Consider the following 13,533-nt stretch of genomic DNA (forward strand, 5'->3'; position numbering starts at 1 on the left):
CTAGAATTTGGTTAGAGTCATTATTTAAAGGTATTTGAAATGGTCTGAGGAAGTACTTCTAGGGTTTTCTACCCTTAATCTGCCATCTTGGCTCTGTCCTCAGTTTTTTTTCTGTTATCTAGATTTGATATACCCCGTGTGGAAAATCCATTCCTCCCACCATCCCTTTTTCTGCTTTTACTTATCTTTAGACTTCAATAGTTTTTTTTTATGTTAGTAACTACTTCAAGTTAGAAAATTTATATAAAGTGCTTTGCAAACCTTAAAGAATTATATAAAAATTAGTGATTATGATGCCTCTAGCTTTGGTTTTTAAATTAAAGCTTTGGGCAAAGGCTAGGCTCTGCTGCATGCTATGTTTTGGGGTGAGTGGGTCAGTCCAACATGATCTTACTAAACATTAAACATTTACTAAACATTTATTACATATAGCCTTGCAGGCTATATGTGTCCCTCTCTGCTTGCATTGGGAGGCTGCTGGATGCATTGGCAAGAGCTTTGCTGGCAGGCCTCATTTCTAGTGGCCTATGAGATGATGGGCCACTTTTTTTTGGGGGGGGGTAAATAGGAAGCAATCACTGTTCCATTGGATTCTGTGACCATAATTTGGTTTGGTATGTATTTTAGGTTTTTTCTAGAATAGGTATGTGAGAACTGAAGAGTGTGCCTCCTCCATTCAGGAATTCATCTTAGACCCAAGTTTCTTCCTCATGATTTAAAATCTCTCAGGTCCCCCCAATTTTTTCTAATAGCCCTGTCACTTTTCCTGAAATACCCCAGCAGAGATTCATTTCTTTGAATTAGGTTTTACATATCCAGGAATGCTGCAGGAATAGGACACTAGCAGATGTCAGTAATAACTTTGGCTGGGTTTGGTTCAGAGTTGTTTTCCAATAATAGAGTTGGCTGGGACGATAAACTCTGGGAGCTAGAGGGAAGAGAAGAAATGATCAGGAACATGGAATATCATTTGGTTCAATAAACATTTATTAAACTCTTTCGCTTGGTGCACTGTGCTAGGCACTAGGATACAAAGATGAAAAACAATATAATTCTTGACCTTAAGGAGTTTACAGTCTCACAGGGGCAATGACAAGTCCACAAATAACAAAAATAATGTGGATGCCTGAGGATGGCAGGCCTAGATGGAACACAGGAATCAGATAGGCTTTCTGACTAGCCAGGGAACAGTAGGATAGCACTTGGGGGAAGTGAAAGGTGCTGAAAGGAAAGGGTTTATGAATGCCAAAGACGAATCATCTACTTTACACTTTTGCCTAGGGCCAGACCTAGGTACTAATGTTGAAAAGAATCCAGAAAAATACTACAGGGGTCTCCTGTGCAAATCTGTATTAATCCAGGGTGAATAAGCAAGGTACAATTTCAATTTGTCATCAACCATTGTTTAGCAGTATGTTAATGAATCTACCCTCCTGGATTATCTGTTTTAAAATAATCTATTTAAAATTCCTTAATATTATAGTAGTACCTTATATATAAACAGTAGAATTCTCCAAGGAGTTTAAAGCCATTTCTAGATGCTTAATACATTTACCCCATACAATAACTGGATTATTTAATATTAAATGCAGAGCTTTCCAATGTTGACTAGGGTTTAAATATGTTCCTCAAAACTTTTTAGAAAACTCCATGCCCTGCTAAAAATGAGGTTCAATTATTATGACAGCAACCACCATATACAAATTATAATCTGACCACATGTAAAGTTACATACATACATACATACATACACTGTATATACACTAATATTATCAATATAAAAATACATCATTAACATTTCTAAGGGTGACAAAACCCATAAATATTGCAATTTTAAAGCATCTACTTTGCTGCACTGCTGAAGACAAGTTAAGTGCTGTGAATAAGAAATTAAGATTAAAAAGAACAAAAGTGGCACAGAGTTTCAAATTATAGACATGAGTTCTAAGCATATTCCAATATTCCTCAATTTTTTTAATTTCCCAAAGCACTAATTGTACCTTAGTTATCAATTCTCTGAAATACACAACAAGAGAAAAATAAAACACTAGGACAATTATTTGGGATAGAAGGACACACCCACCCACACACATACATATAGAGAGCTAGATTACATACACACACATGCACACACACACACACACACACATATAAAATGTACAGAATTCAACCACATTAAGTGAGATATAGGAATGTCAGCAATATATTTATCTTAGAAATGAAACTTCAAAAGTTTTAGTTTCTAAACGAAATCTAACGTAAGATTCCCCTCATTTCTAATTTTTCTTATTGGATAAAAAAAACCAATAGTAATTCTACTACCAAAAAAACAGGGCACAAGTATAAAAAAAGGTTGACTGACAATTTTTAAAATGGTGTCTCCTTGGATGAGCTGAGAAAATTTTCCTCACCACTACAGATAATTAAGATCAAAGAACATCAGAAAGTCTCTGCAATACAAAGAAAGACAGTTTGCTACCACCAAACAAATGTCTTAGCAGGTGATATCCCAGTGGAGTTTAGGAAAACTCAAATTCTCAATGTAATTCTTAAAACATGGGGACTGGCAAAATGTAGACTTTTTTTGTGAGAAAAGAAAATTTGATATTTCAATTCATGTTTGGGATTTTAACCTATCCTCTGTAATACCTGTGGTTACAGAATTTTGGAATAGTTATATCTGAACTAGGAAATCTTTTCTTAGCCAAACTATCTTAATGTGCATGAAGTAATATAGATTAAAGGATAAATGCTCCTACCCCTCAAGACAGTTATATTTAAGTTAAACAGAGTTTCTATCCTCTGACTTTCTGACTCTTCCAAATTGTTCTTTTTCCCATCTTTGGGCTAGTGACTCACTGAACTAGGCTGGTGCACAACTGCCTGCCTGAAGCTAATCATAAAATAGGAGGAACCTTTTTCTTTGCCTCTTATAGTAGTTTGATACTGGACGACTCTCATGGAGTTATGATATAATTGATAGCTTATGATACAAAGTGCCATCATGGAGAGCTTTCACATTACAAAATAATTTTAGAAGGATCAATTCATCAAGCCCCTCCTATCTCTCTATTCCTTACCAAGAAATAGAGTTAGAAGGAAGAATAAGTGCCATGATGGGAAATGAAACTATAATGAGAGGTAAGGAATTTTACAATCAGATGATATGTTAGGAAGTTCCTATTTTTCAGGGTGTGAATGCTTAGGACTAGAACATTCTAGGCTACTTCAAGATAGATACATGATCCTTATAAAGAACAGATCCTATTCTCCCAACCAATGTCTTCCACAAGAAGCAGAGCCACAGAAGCAATAGAGAGGTTCATTCCTGATGATGTACCCCAGGTCTGAGGAAGCTGGGGTGGGGCTGTCAGGTCTGTCCTGGAAGGAAGAACATTCATAGTCCACTGAATATCTTTATTCATAAGCTGCATTTATTTCTTGGGCTTCTCCAGAATGTTGAGAAATTTTCCCCGAGTCATCTCTCTAGCTGAAATTATAAAAGAAAAGAGGAATCAATATAAACATTATACTTGGTAATGGGATTAGAGAAGACAAACTGATTAAAACTGGCCTCAGTTCTGATGCCAAGCATATCTATGAAAACAGTGAAAACCAAGAGCCTATCCAAAACTTGGCAATTATTCTAAAATTATTTGCATGGATTCAGTTTGTGGATTCAGTAGTACAGGACAACTTCTGAGGACTTTAAAAGGTCCAGGGAAAAAAGTCCCACAGGCTATCACCCCCATTCTTCTCTTAAAGGATCACAATGGAATTCTCAGTCATAGTAGAAAAATGGTCTTTCTTATTCAGTATTATCAATTTATAAATGGTATAATACTAACATGTTTTCTCTGTCACAAAGGTCTTGCTTGCTTCTCATATATATAATTGAAATTAGAGAGACCTCTCCAGGTTTTTGGCCTCTGGATGTTTATAATCTCACTCTGAAATTAGAGATCATTTGCCCCCATCTCTTAGGAGTGGTAGTCCCTGGATGCTGTAATATAACACAGTTTATATTCCCTGAGTGCAGTTCATCTATGGATGATATAATAAAGTAGAGTTTATAGAGTTTTGGTCTTCTCTCTCTTAGCATTGTCAGTTCCTAGATATTTAATATAGCCAGGCAGGGTTTATGTGTCTCTCTCTGACTTTCAGCACCATCAATCTCGGGTGCTGAAGTCACAACAGGGTTTATAAAGCTACTTTCTTACACATGAGGCTTTGAAATCAAAGTGTAACATTTCTCAATTACAAGATCCAATGCTTTTAAGCCCTCAATTGTGTTCATTTTGTCCAAAGAAGCATGAAAGTGTCCTATATGGTTTAACTGTCATTTTACTCTCTCAGTCATTTTCAGGACTGATGAAAAGTAAGAAGTGATAGTCCCAAAAGCCAGAATGGGCAACCTGGAGCTGTGCTGGGAACAGCCTTGGCTCTAGAGTTAGAGGAGCTGGGTTCAAATCACATCCATGCTTATTATATGTGATCTTGGCAAGCCAACCCCCAGGGCTTCAGTTGCTTCATTGGTAAAGTAAGAGGGTTAAACTAGAAGGCCTTTGAAGTCCCTGATAATTGAATGATTCTATGATATAAATACGTTGTTTGCTCAATTCACTGCTCCTAATGGTGTTTTGGCTCTGTCTAGAGGAATAGGAAGAAATGAGAATTATCTGAAAGAATAAGCCAGTTGTCAATATTAGCCTCCTTACTGAGTCTCTACAAATAAAACAAATACTGAAAGAATGCATTTTCAATTCTACTCCTAGATTTAAAACTTGCAAAATGCTTCACACAAATTATTACATTTGATCTCCACAATTCTGTGAATAGAATAATTATTATTTCCATTTTACAGATGAAAAAAACCAAGGTTCATCAGATATAGAATAACTTGTCCATGGTCAAAGGCTGGTCACTAAGTTAAGAAGAGATTCAAATACAAGTACAAGCAAGAGAGAATGTAACACCAAAACCCCCAGGAGAGAGAGGGAAAGGACCAGTCAGGGAGCAATCCTTGTGATGCTCAGCATATATCTATTTTAGCCAAGTTCTTAGAAATTAGGATGGCAGGTCTTTTCCCATAAAGTTTCAGAAAGCAGAAGACTAAGAGAGAGGTCTTTCACTGGGGAGGGGTTAGTTTCATTTTGTGGCTCAGGAATGTGGACTACTCCAAAGATGATAGCTACTTACTTCCACATAACTCTTTCAGGTTAATAACAAATAGTGATTTAAAGGAACTTTAATATTTACAAAGCACTTTCTTCACAACCCTATGAGGTAAGTAATACAAATAATACTAACCCAATTTTTCTCACTTATAAATGAGAAAACAGCCCAAAGAAGCTCATAATAACAATAAGAATTTCTATTTCAGTAGTTTATGAACAGAAATGCTGACTCTCCCAAATTGACTATGACTTTCTTACTTTCTTTGATTATAGTCTTTATAAAGGACAACATTATAGTTCAGTATTCTCATTCACTTTAGCAAAGCCTCTAGGTCACTGACTATAAAGGAAAAAAGAAAAGACTACCCCTGGGATTCCATCCTCCAGAGCAGTTCACAAGTATGCACCATGATTATAAGACTACAAACTTAAGAACTAGAAGGGACTTTAGAAATCAGCTGGTTTAACATCCTTCCCTGGACAGGTAGGAAAATCTAACCTCAGAAAGGTCAAATAGCTCCAGATGGGAAACAGAAGAGGCCTTTAATCCAGGCTGGAAGCTACAATGGTATGAAATCACCAGTTTCCAGAAGTTCCAAAGAAACTCCCTTTTCTCATTTGGTTATCTTCATATAAATCTGTCTTGGTCTTTTTAATAGAGAGTGTAATCTGATTTGTGGGATGAAAAAATCTGGTCTAGTTTACTGGGCTGCCTGCCTGCCTTAGGATGCTTGTTGCCTGAGGACTTTCCAAAAGCATATAGAATGAATGATTCTAGAACATAGCTGGTTCAACTTCTCTTGAAAGTTGCCATGGGGCAATGCAGAAATTCATAGTTGGCTGAGATCCCTGTAACCAAAAGCATTTGAGCCTGGAGCCCTGCCACTGGTCTCACTAATTACACTCACCCTGCTGCACTTTTTGCTTCAATGTCCCTTGGATCTTTGCCTATTCTCCAATGTCTTTCCAAAATGAAAGGTTGTCAATATTTTAAGATGCCACAATGAGCAAAGATTTAATCTAATTGAGAGATCAAAAGAGTTTAAAAAGACAAAAAAAGATGAACTTTTCAATCTCTTCCAGTGCCTTGTACCTCTTGAATTTAACAGATCCTTTCCTCTTCAATCATTCCTCCCCCTACAACCTAATCCAATTGCAGAAGTGGCAGACACCACTGTAAAAGTAGAAGCAATTCAAAAGACATCATCATCTACTTGGGAGAAGAGAAAGTTTTCTCTCCTGCCAGTCCCATATAGGAGATATACGAATGCATGACACCTCCGTTCCCCAAAAGAGGGCTGCGCCCTATAAATCAGACTGCAAGCACCAGCCCCTTCTGTGCAGAGAGAGAAATTACTGTGGGTTGGGGGTTGCTCCAGAGCACGTGCCCTCCTGTTCACTTGTCATCAGAGATGTTAACATTTCTGATTAATTCACAGACCTCTCCTTTTATTCCTCATTTCTTTATCCACGCTATCGTGCTCTGCTGCAGCTTAAAGATTCTTACCGACCTGCTACAATAATCACCACCCGCTAAATGCCACCCCCCAACCTGGGGAAATTGTTTAGTGATGCCAACCGCGCTTTTAATTTGCAAGACATCAGACACAGAGGTAATTTATACCAACATCTGTTCATTTCTGACTTCTGAAACAAACACACATGCTGCTACAAAATCCCATTAGGAGCAGGAGACAGCCTTCTGCTGGTCTGTATTCTTTTTTCTTCTACACACAAATACCACTATATAGATAGATAGATAGATAGATAGATAGATAGATAGATATCACTAAAAATCTCCCAACAAAGACCCCAAACTTCTTTTTTCCATGTAGAAGTTGAAATGGTACAGAAATTTTATGAAATTTATTCCTGTTTTGTTTCCTCTCTTTCATTCAGGTTTTAACAATTACAGCAATTGATACAATTCATGCATTCCTAGTTCTCTAAGACAGGGCAAGATGACTTCCTTCTAAGCTTGGTTTGTTTTTTTTTCCAGGTTTTCTCTCAATCCCTAGTTTTCCTTTTATATTCTAGGCAGGAGACAAAACAAGACAAAATACAACAATGCTCCTAATAAAACTAGTCTTGTCTCAAACCAGTGTTATTTATTCACAGAATCAGACAGCCAGATTTTTTTCTTCAGAGAAAGAAATGCTACCACTACATTATGCCTGTGGTCAGAGGCTCGGTCAATCTACAGATGCCACAATTTGTGCTGTGAAGAACAGTAACATGATCCCTCCATGTCAAATTATGATTTATAGAACTTTGTAGCTGCAGTGTACACATTGCAAAATGATAAATTTTTTAAAAAAGATAGTCTCCATTGGGTTAATAAATGAATTATTCCAGTTAGTATGGGAAAGAGGCTTTTGGCTTTATACAATTTTAAGATGCTGAATGGGTAGATTACAATGAAACTTTAAATATAATCTTATTACTTCTTATCAGTTGCCCTAGGACTTCCACATATCCAAAGACTTGGAATCATTGTAACTGTAAATAATTGGGATTCTTATGCCAGTTGAATGATGGGACCATGTTCTCTAAACCGAATTTCACAGATATCTTCTTAAAAAGGTCAGGGCTGAAGGGAGGACTCTGTCTCTTCTTGCTGAAAGGGAGGAACAAGGTTTAATATAGCCTCTTCTTTAGAACTTCCAATTCTGCAATCCTGCATTTAGCCTTGCCTTTGGCTCCTTTTCCATGATGACTGTCCCCAAACTGCTTTCTGCAGTAAATTTTGTGGTGGCTGGTTGAAAAAGATTCAGTGGTATAGATTGATTTCTTACGAGTGAAGGAATGAGGGATTACCAGCAGTTGCCCTGGTTAACAAGATTGGGTACAGAATCTCTTGTAAGATCAGCCCACTCTGCCAGGGCTTTGCATCCCTTCCCCATGACATATGGGTTTCATTACAAAGATTTTCCAGATTTTAACTTCTAGGCAGCTGCCTAACATAATTCCACTGGATCTTTATGTAGGAAACAATTTAAAGGTTAAGTAACTTTTTAATCAAATAGAGACATGACATTTGGTTTTCAATCCCAAATGAAAACTACTGGTGCTGATACTCCTTCCAGTATTACAAAATAACAGGGAAAATGCAATGAAGATAGAGGGAATCATTACTAATAGTTCTCCCACATCTCTAAGAACAACACAACCAAATGCACTAGAAGACATTTGGGTGATCAGGAAAAAATAAAGCAAAAGGCAATGTGAATGACTCATATCTGTGAAACACTATTTGTAATAGAAGATCAAATACCAAGTCATAAGGCCAGAAGCTGGAAGTCATACTCCACTGAGCTATACTGGACAGCAATTTATGGCTGGAAGTCAGAAAGGAGATTTAGAAATCCTATTCAATTCAAATCTGTGTCCTGAAATGATGCCTTGGTGACCAGTCACAGAGAAGGCTTCTTTGAAGTAGTAATGGCATTTGTCAATTTTATGGCATTTGGCTACTCTTTTAAAAATCTTCTGCATCCTTGAAGACTCATCCATAATAGGAAAGAAAGGAAGGTAGTCACTGTGTCAAGTAGATACTAGGCAATATATAGATACAAAAGAATTAAGAGTAATGTTCTGAATATTGGGGGAGAGAAGAAAGGGAATTTGATCCTCTAATATCACAGACTGTCCCTGCTTCCAGCTGGTGGCATAGAAAGACTTCTTTGTTCAGTAACAATGGTGGAAGTACATTCTTCAAAATGCTAATGCTTTTCAGTTCGTGATACTGCCTATCCAACAGAGAAATATATAGAAAGTTCAGCTCTCTTAACTGTATATCATAATCTGGCAATAGGTATTCTTCACCCATGTGAAAACTTAGAATTCTTTTGAGTATATTTATGCTTCTCATTTGTTGTTCATCCTTCATTTTTTGAAGAGGACCAAAGACATCATGGATTATATCTTAGTGTGTGTGTGTGTGTGTGTGTGTGTGTGTGTGTGTGTGTGTGTGTGTGTGAAATGGATTTAAGGAGGCAGAGTTTTGCAAAGTCAAAAGCCTTACTCTCTTTCTGAGAGTAAGGTCCCATGGCAAGACAAAAGTCAGGATGATTGGTGATGTCCCAGGATGCTGTGGGGATAACCTTGGTGTGTTATTGCCTAACCAAGCTGTGGGTGCTCCATAATGCCTGCTTTCAGCTATCTTCATGGTAAATAGAACAAAATGTTCTTATCTGCTCATTCTGCCTAGGAAGTTTTCACAATCTTGGGGTAGACATTATCCTAACTCATCAATGGGTTATTGTTGTTACCCTCAACCTGGTTTAATTATCTGATGATATTATTTACTGGGTGAAAACGCCAAAAATGGATGAGCAACCTGAAAAGGGCCCATGGAACCCTCATACTAGAGAGGTGAACACCCCATACTTTTCATTAGAAGGTTTTGCAATGTTATGGGGCTTGATGTAACATTAGTATAGCATCTACCATCAGGAGCATATGGAGATCTTCGCTATCTATAGTTGGTCAGTAAACACTTATTAAGTTGTCTCCTGTGTGCTAGAACTGCTAAGCACTAGGGATACAAAGAAGGCAAAGAATGATCTCTGCTATCAACAAAGTCAAAAATTAATGGAAGAAACAACATGCAAACAATTATATATGAACGGGATCTATACAGGATGAATTTAATTGGAAATAAACAACAGTAATAGGGATCAGGAAAAGTTTCCTGTAGAAAATAGGATTTTTGCTGGAACTTGAAGTCAGAAAAGCTTATGAGGAATCTCCTTTCAGTTTTGGTCTCTATACTGGATTTTTATTTGTATTCTTTTTTTTTTGGCTAGGCAATGGGGTTAAGTGACTTGCCCAAGGTCACACAGCTAGGTAATTATTAAGCGTCTGAGGCCGAATTTGAACTCAGGTCCTCCTGACTCCAGGAGTGGTGCTCTAGCCACAGTGTCACCTAGCTGCCCCTCTATACTGAATTTTGAAGGTACAAAGTGGACATGAAGAGGCTGCAATACATTACCAACAAAAACTATGCAAAAGAAGTCTCATAAACTATGACATCATTAAAAATATATGGTGGATCACACCTCTCAGACTGGCCAACATGACCAGAAAGGATAATGATCATTGTTGGAAGGGTTGTGGGAAATCTGGGACACTATTACATTGTTGGTGGAGCTGTGAACTCATCCAAATTTTCTGGAGAGCAATTTGGGATTATGCCCAAAGGGCAACAAAAGTGTGCATACCCTTTGACCCAACAATACCACTACTGGGTCTATACTCTGAAGAGATGATGAAAAAGGGTTAAAACATCACTTGTACAAAAATATTTAGAGCAGCCCTATTTGTGGTGGCAAAGAATTGGAAATCAAGTAAATGTTCTTCAACTGGGGAATGGCTTAGCAAATTGTGGTATATGTATGTCATGGGACACTATTGTTCTCTTAGAAACCAGGAGGGATGGGAATTCAGGGAAGTCTGAAAAGATTTGCATGAATTGATGCTGAGCAAGATGAGTAAAACCAGAAAAACACTGTATACCCTAACAGCAACATGGGGGGTAATGACCAACCCTGACGGATTTTCTCATCCCTTCAGTGCAACAACCAGGGACAATTTTGGGCTATCTGCAGTGGAGAATACTATCTGTATCCAGAGAAAGAATTATGAACTTTGAACAAAGAGTAAATACTATTACTGTCAAATTAGAAAAAAAAGCATTATATTATTATGTAATTTTACTATCTCATACTTTATTTTTCTTCCTTAAGGATATGATTTCTCTGTCATCACATTCAACTGAGATCATGTATAACATGGAACCAATGTAAACACTAACAGAATGCCTTCTGTGGGGGGGGGAAGCAAGAATATGGGGAAAATTGTAAAACTCAAAATAAATAAAATCTTTCTAAAAAAAAATATGGTGGGGAGCGGCTAGGTGGTGCAGTGTATAAAGCACCGGCCCTGGAGTCAGGAGTACCTGGTTCAAATCCGGTCTCAGACACTTAATAATTACCTAGCTGTGTGGCCTTAGGCAAGCCACTTAACCCCATTTGCCTTGAAAAAACCTAAAAGAAAAAAAAAGAAAAAATATGGTGGGAAAAGAAGGTAGTAGGTTAATCACGTAAGTTAGCGCAGGGCATAATCAATGGACAGCATGTATATTCCACTGGTAACTGTTATATTCGTGCAACGTTAAGACAATGGGAGGACTACCCCAGTATATTAGAAAGACTTTTTTGTGGCTGACTTATAGAAGATGCTGACAAGAGTTGCAGAGAATAAAAGGACATAAGATGAGTCACAAATTGCACTGCTGGAAAGATGTTAACCATAGGAGATCACAGATTAATTTCAATATGGGAGATCTGTGGAAGATGTTAGTTTGTTATATGTAATTATACTTTATAGTTATCTATCCTGTGAATATTGTTTTTCACCCAAGTAAAATCTTAGAAGACAGCAAGATTTTCCATTTTGTCTTTGTATTCTTACCTGCTAGCAGTTTCTCATAGACAGTGCATGCTTAACAGATATTTCTTGAATTCAAATCAGTGACCAGCAAGCATGAAGGGATTATTTTTATTTTTGAAACCTTTCACCTGTGATTCTAAAAAAGGTGACCTGCTTTGTAATATAACTAATATAAAGTCTGCCTGCTTCTTTCTCATACATTGAAAATGTCTTTGACATACATGTAGATTATTTTTGTAAAGGGTTTGTTAGTAGGTGAAATATGTGAAATTTAAAAACTTTTACATGATCAAGATCAATACAAGTAAAAAAAATGCAGAGTTGCATTAGCCAACACTGATAAAAGTCTAATTTATCAAGACATCAAGACTTTATATTTCATGGTAAAGCACCCACCCAAGATTATAATTTAAGTACAAGGTATACAATATTGCTTAAGACTCAGAGAAGTTAAGGGACTTTGCCCATGGTAACAAAATAAACAAGTGAAAAAAAAGGACAATTTGAACCCAGATCTTTCTAACTCCAAGTCTGGGATCTTATGTGAAGCTGCTTTTTGGAAAGTTTGATGTCTAACACAGGGAATTAAAACAAATATATAAGATTCAGGGTTACTATTCAATAGGTAAGTGGTCAAATCATATGGACAGATTTCAAAAGAAGAAATTCAAACTATCAACAATCACTTTCACACCAAAAACATTAAAAATAAAAAAGTGTAAAATAAGACAACTTGAAGTTTTATCTTACAACCAAATTGTCAAAAATACTGAGTCAGAAACTCAGTTAATGTTAGAGGAGTAGCAAGAAGTAAGTCATAGACTGGTGGTGGAGCTAAAAATGGTACAGAAGATAATTTGGAATTATGTGAAAAAAATTACTAATATGTTCCAGTGGTGTAGTGATACATTACTTTTTCAGGCAGTAAAACAATAGAGTGGTCAATGGTTAACAAATTAAAGTATATGAACAAAAATTGCAACATAGCAATGACAAGTATGTGGAACTAAGAGAAATATGGAGAAATTTATATAAATTGATAGAGCACGAAGGAACTCAAACTAGGAGACTATTATCTAGCTACAATATTGAAAATGAAAATTTTCAAAAACCTGTGTAGTTGTAATAGTCAAACTTTATTTAAGGGAAGTGGCAATAAAACACACTTCCCTGAGGAGACTTTCACTTTTGTATTCCCAGCATCTGGCATTTGTACACAGTTGGACCTTAAATGCTAAATTGAATTTCTTCTAAATGGTAAATAAGAGAAGACTTTTTACTTTGTGAGTCAGGAAATTAAATCTACATTCAAAGATTTTCCTTAAATTTAACAGGTGACTCACTCCCAGGGAATGTAGCAACAAATAACATGTATATCTGTACAGTTAACAGGTTTGGACGGCACTAATACTGACCTACATCAGACAAAGACATCTAACCAATAAATTCATTCTTAAATATCAAGTAAGACTGAGAAATCTTGGGAAATGTCAACCATGATACAGAAGATAGAAAAGGAAGAATCTCAATTGTCCAATATCCAAAAAATCGTATGACATTCAGATGAAAGCCTGTGACTCTCCTTTTCATGCCCTCCTAAGGTGCAAAATAAGACTAATTTTCAAATTCACAATCAATTCTTCACTCCTTCCAAATATTTATCAGACTTGTGTTCAGGGAATCAGAATTAAGTTCACAATTGTATTTATTTCTTACTTTGCCTAAAATTCTGCTTCATGGATATATCCATTTCCTTTTATCAAGGAGAGAAATGAACTGAATGAAAGGCAATGTGAATCAATGATCCAGGCAATGTTTTCCTATCATTCTCAGGACTAAAATATTTATTAAATACTCACAGATCTGTCAGGAACTGCCCATGCCCTTACATGGTAGTAAATCT

General features: G+C 36.6%; 1 protein-coding gene across 1 annotated transcript in view; it reads right to left on the reverse strand.

The window, feature by feature from the left end:
- Nucleotides 1-450: 450 nt before the first annotated feature.
- LIN52 (lin-52 DREAM MuvB core complex component) overlaps nt 451-13,533 on the reverse strand; it is a 101,226-nt gene continuing 88,143 nt past the window's right edge. Inside the window, exon 6 of the mRNA XM_074235743.1 lies at nt 451-3,490. Coding sequence (XP_074091844.1) covers nt 3,435-3,490 — 56 coding nt within the window. The 3' untranslated portion in view covers nt 451-3,434. The remainder of the gene's footprint in view (nt 3,491-13,533) is intronic.

The sequence above is a fragment of the Macrotis lagotis genome, chromosome 4 (genome assembly GCF_037893015.1).
Source record: "Macrotis lagotis isolate mMagLag1 chromosome 4, bilby.v1.9.chrom.fasta, whole genome shotgun sequence".
Lineage (NCBI taxonomy): Eukaryota > Metazoa > Chordata > Mammalia > Peramelemorphia > Peramelidae > Macrotis > Macrotis lagotis.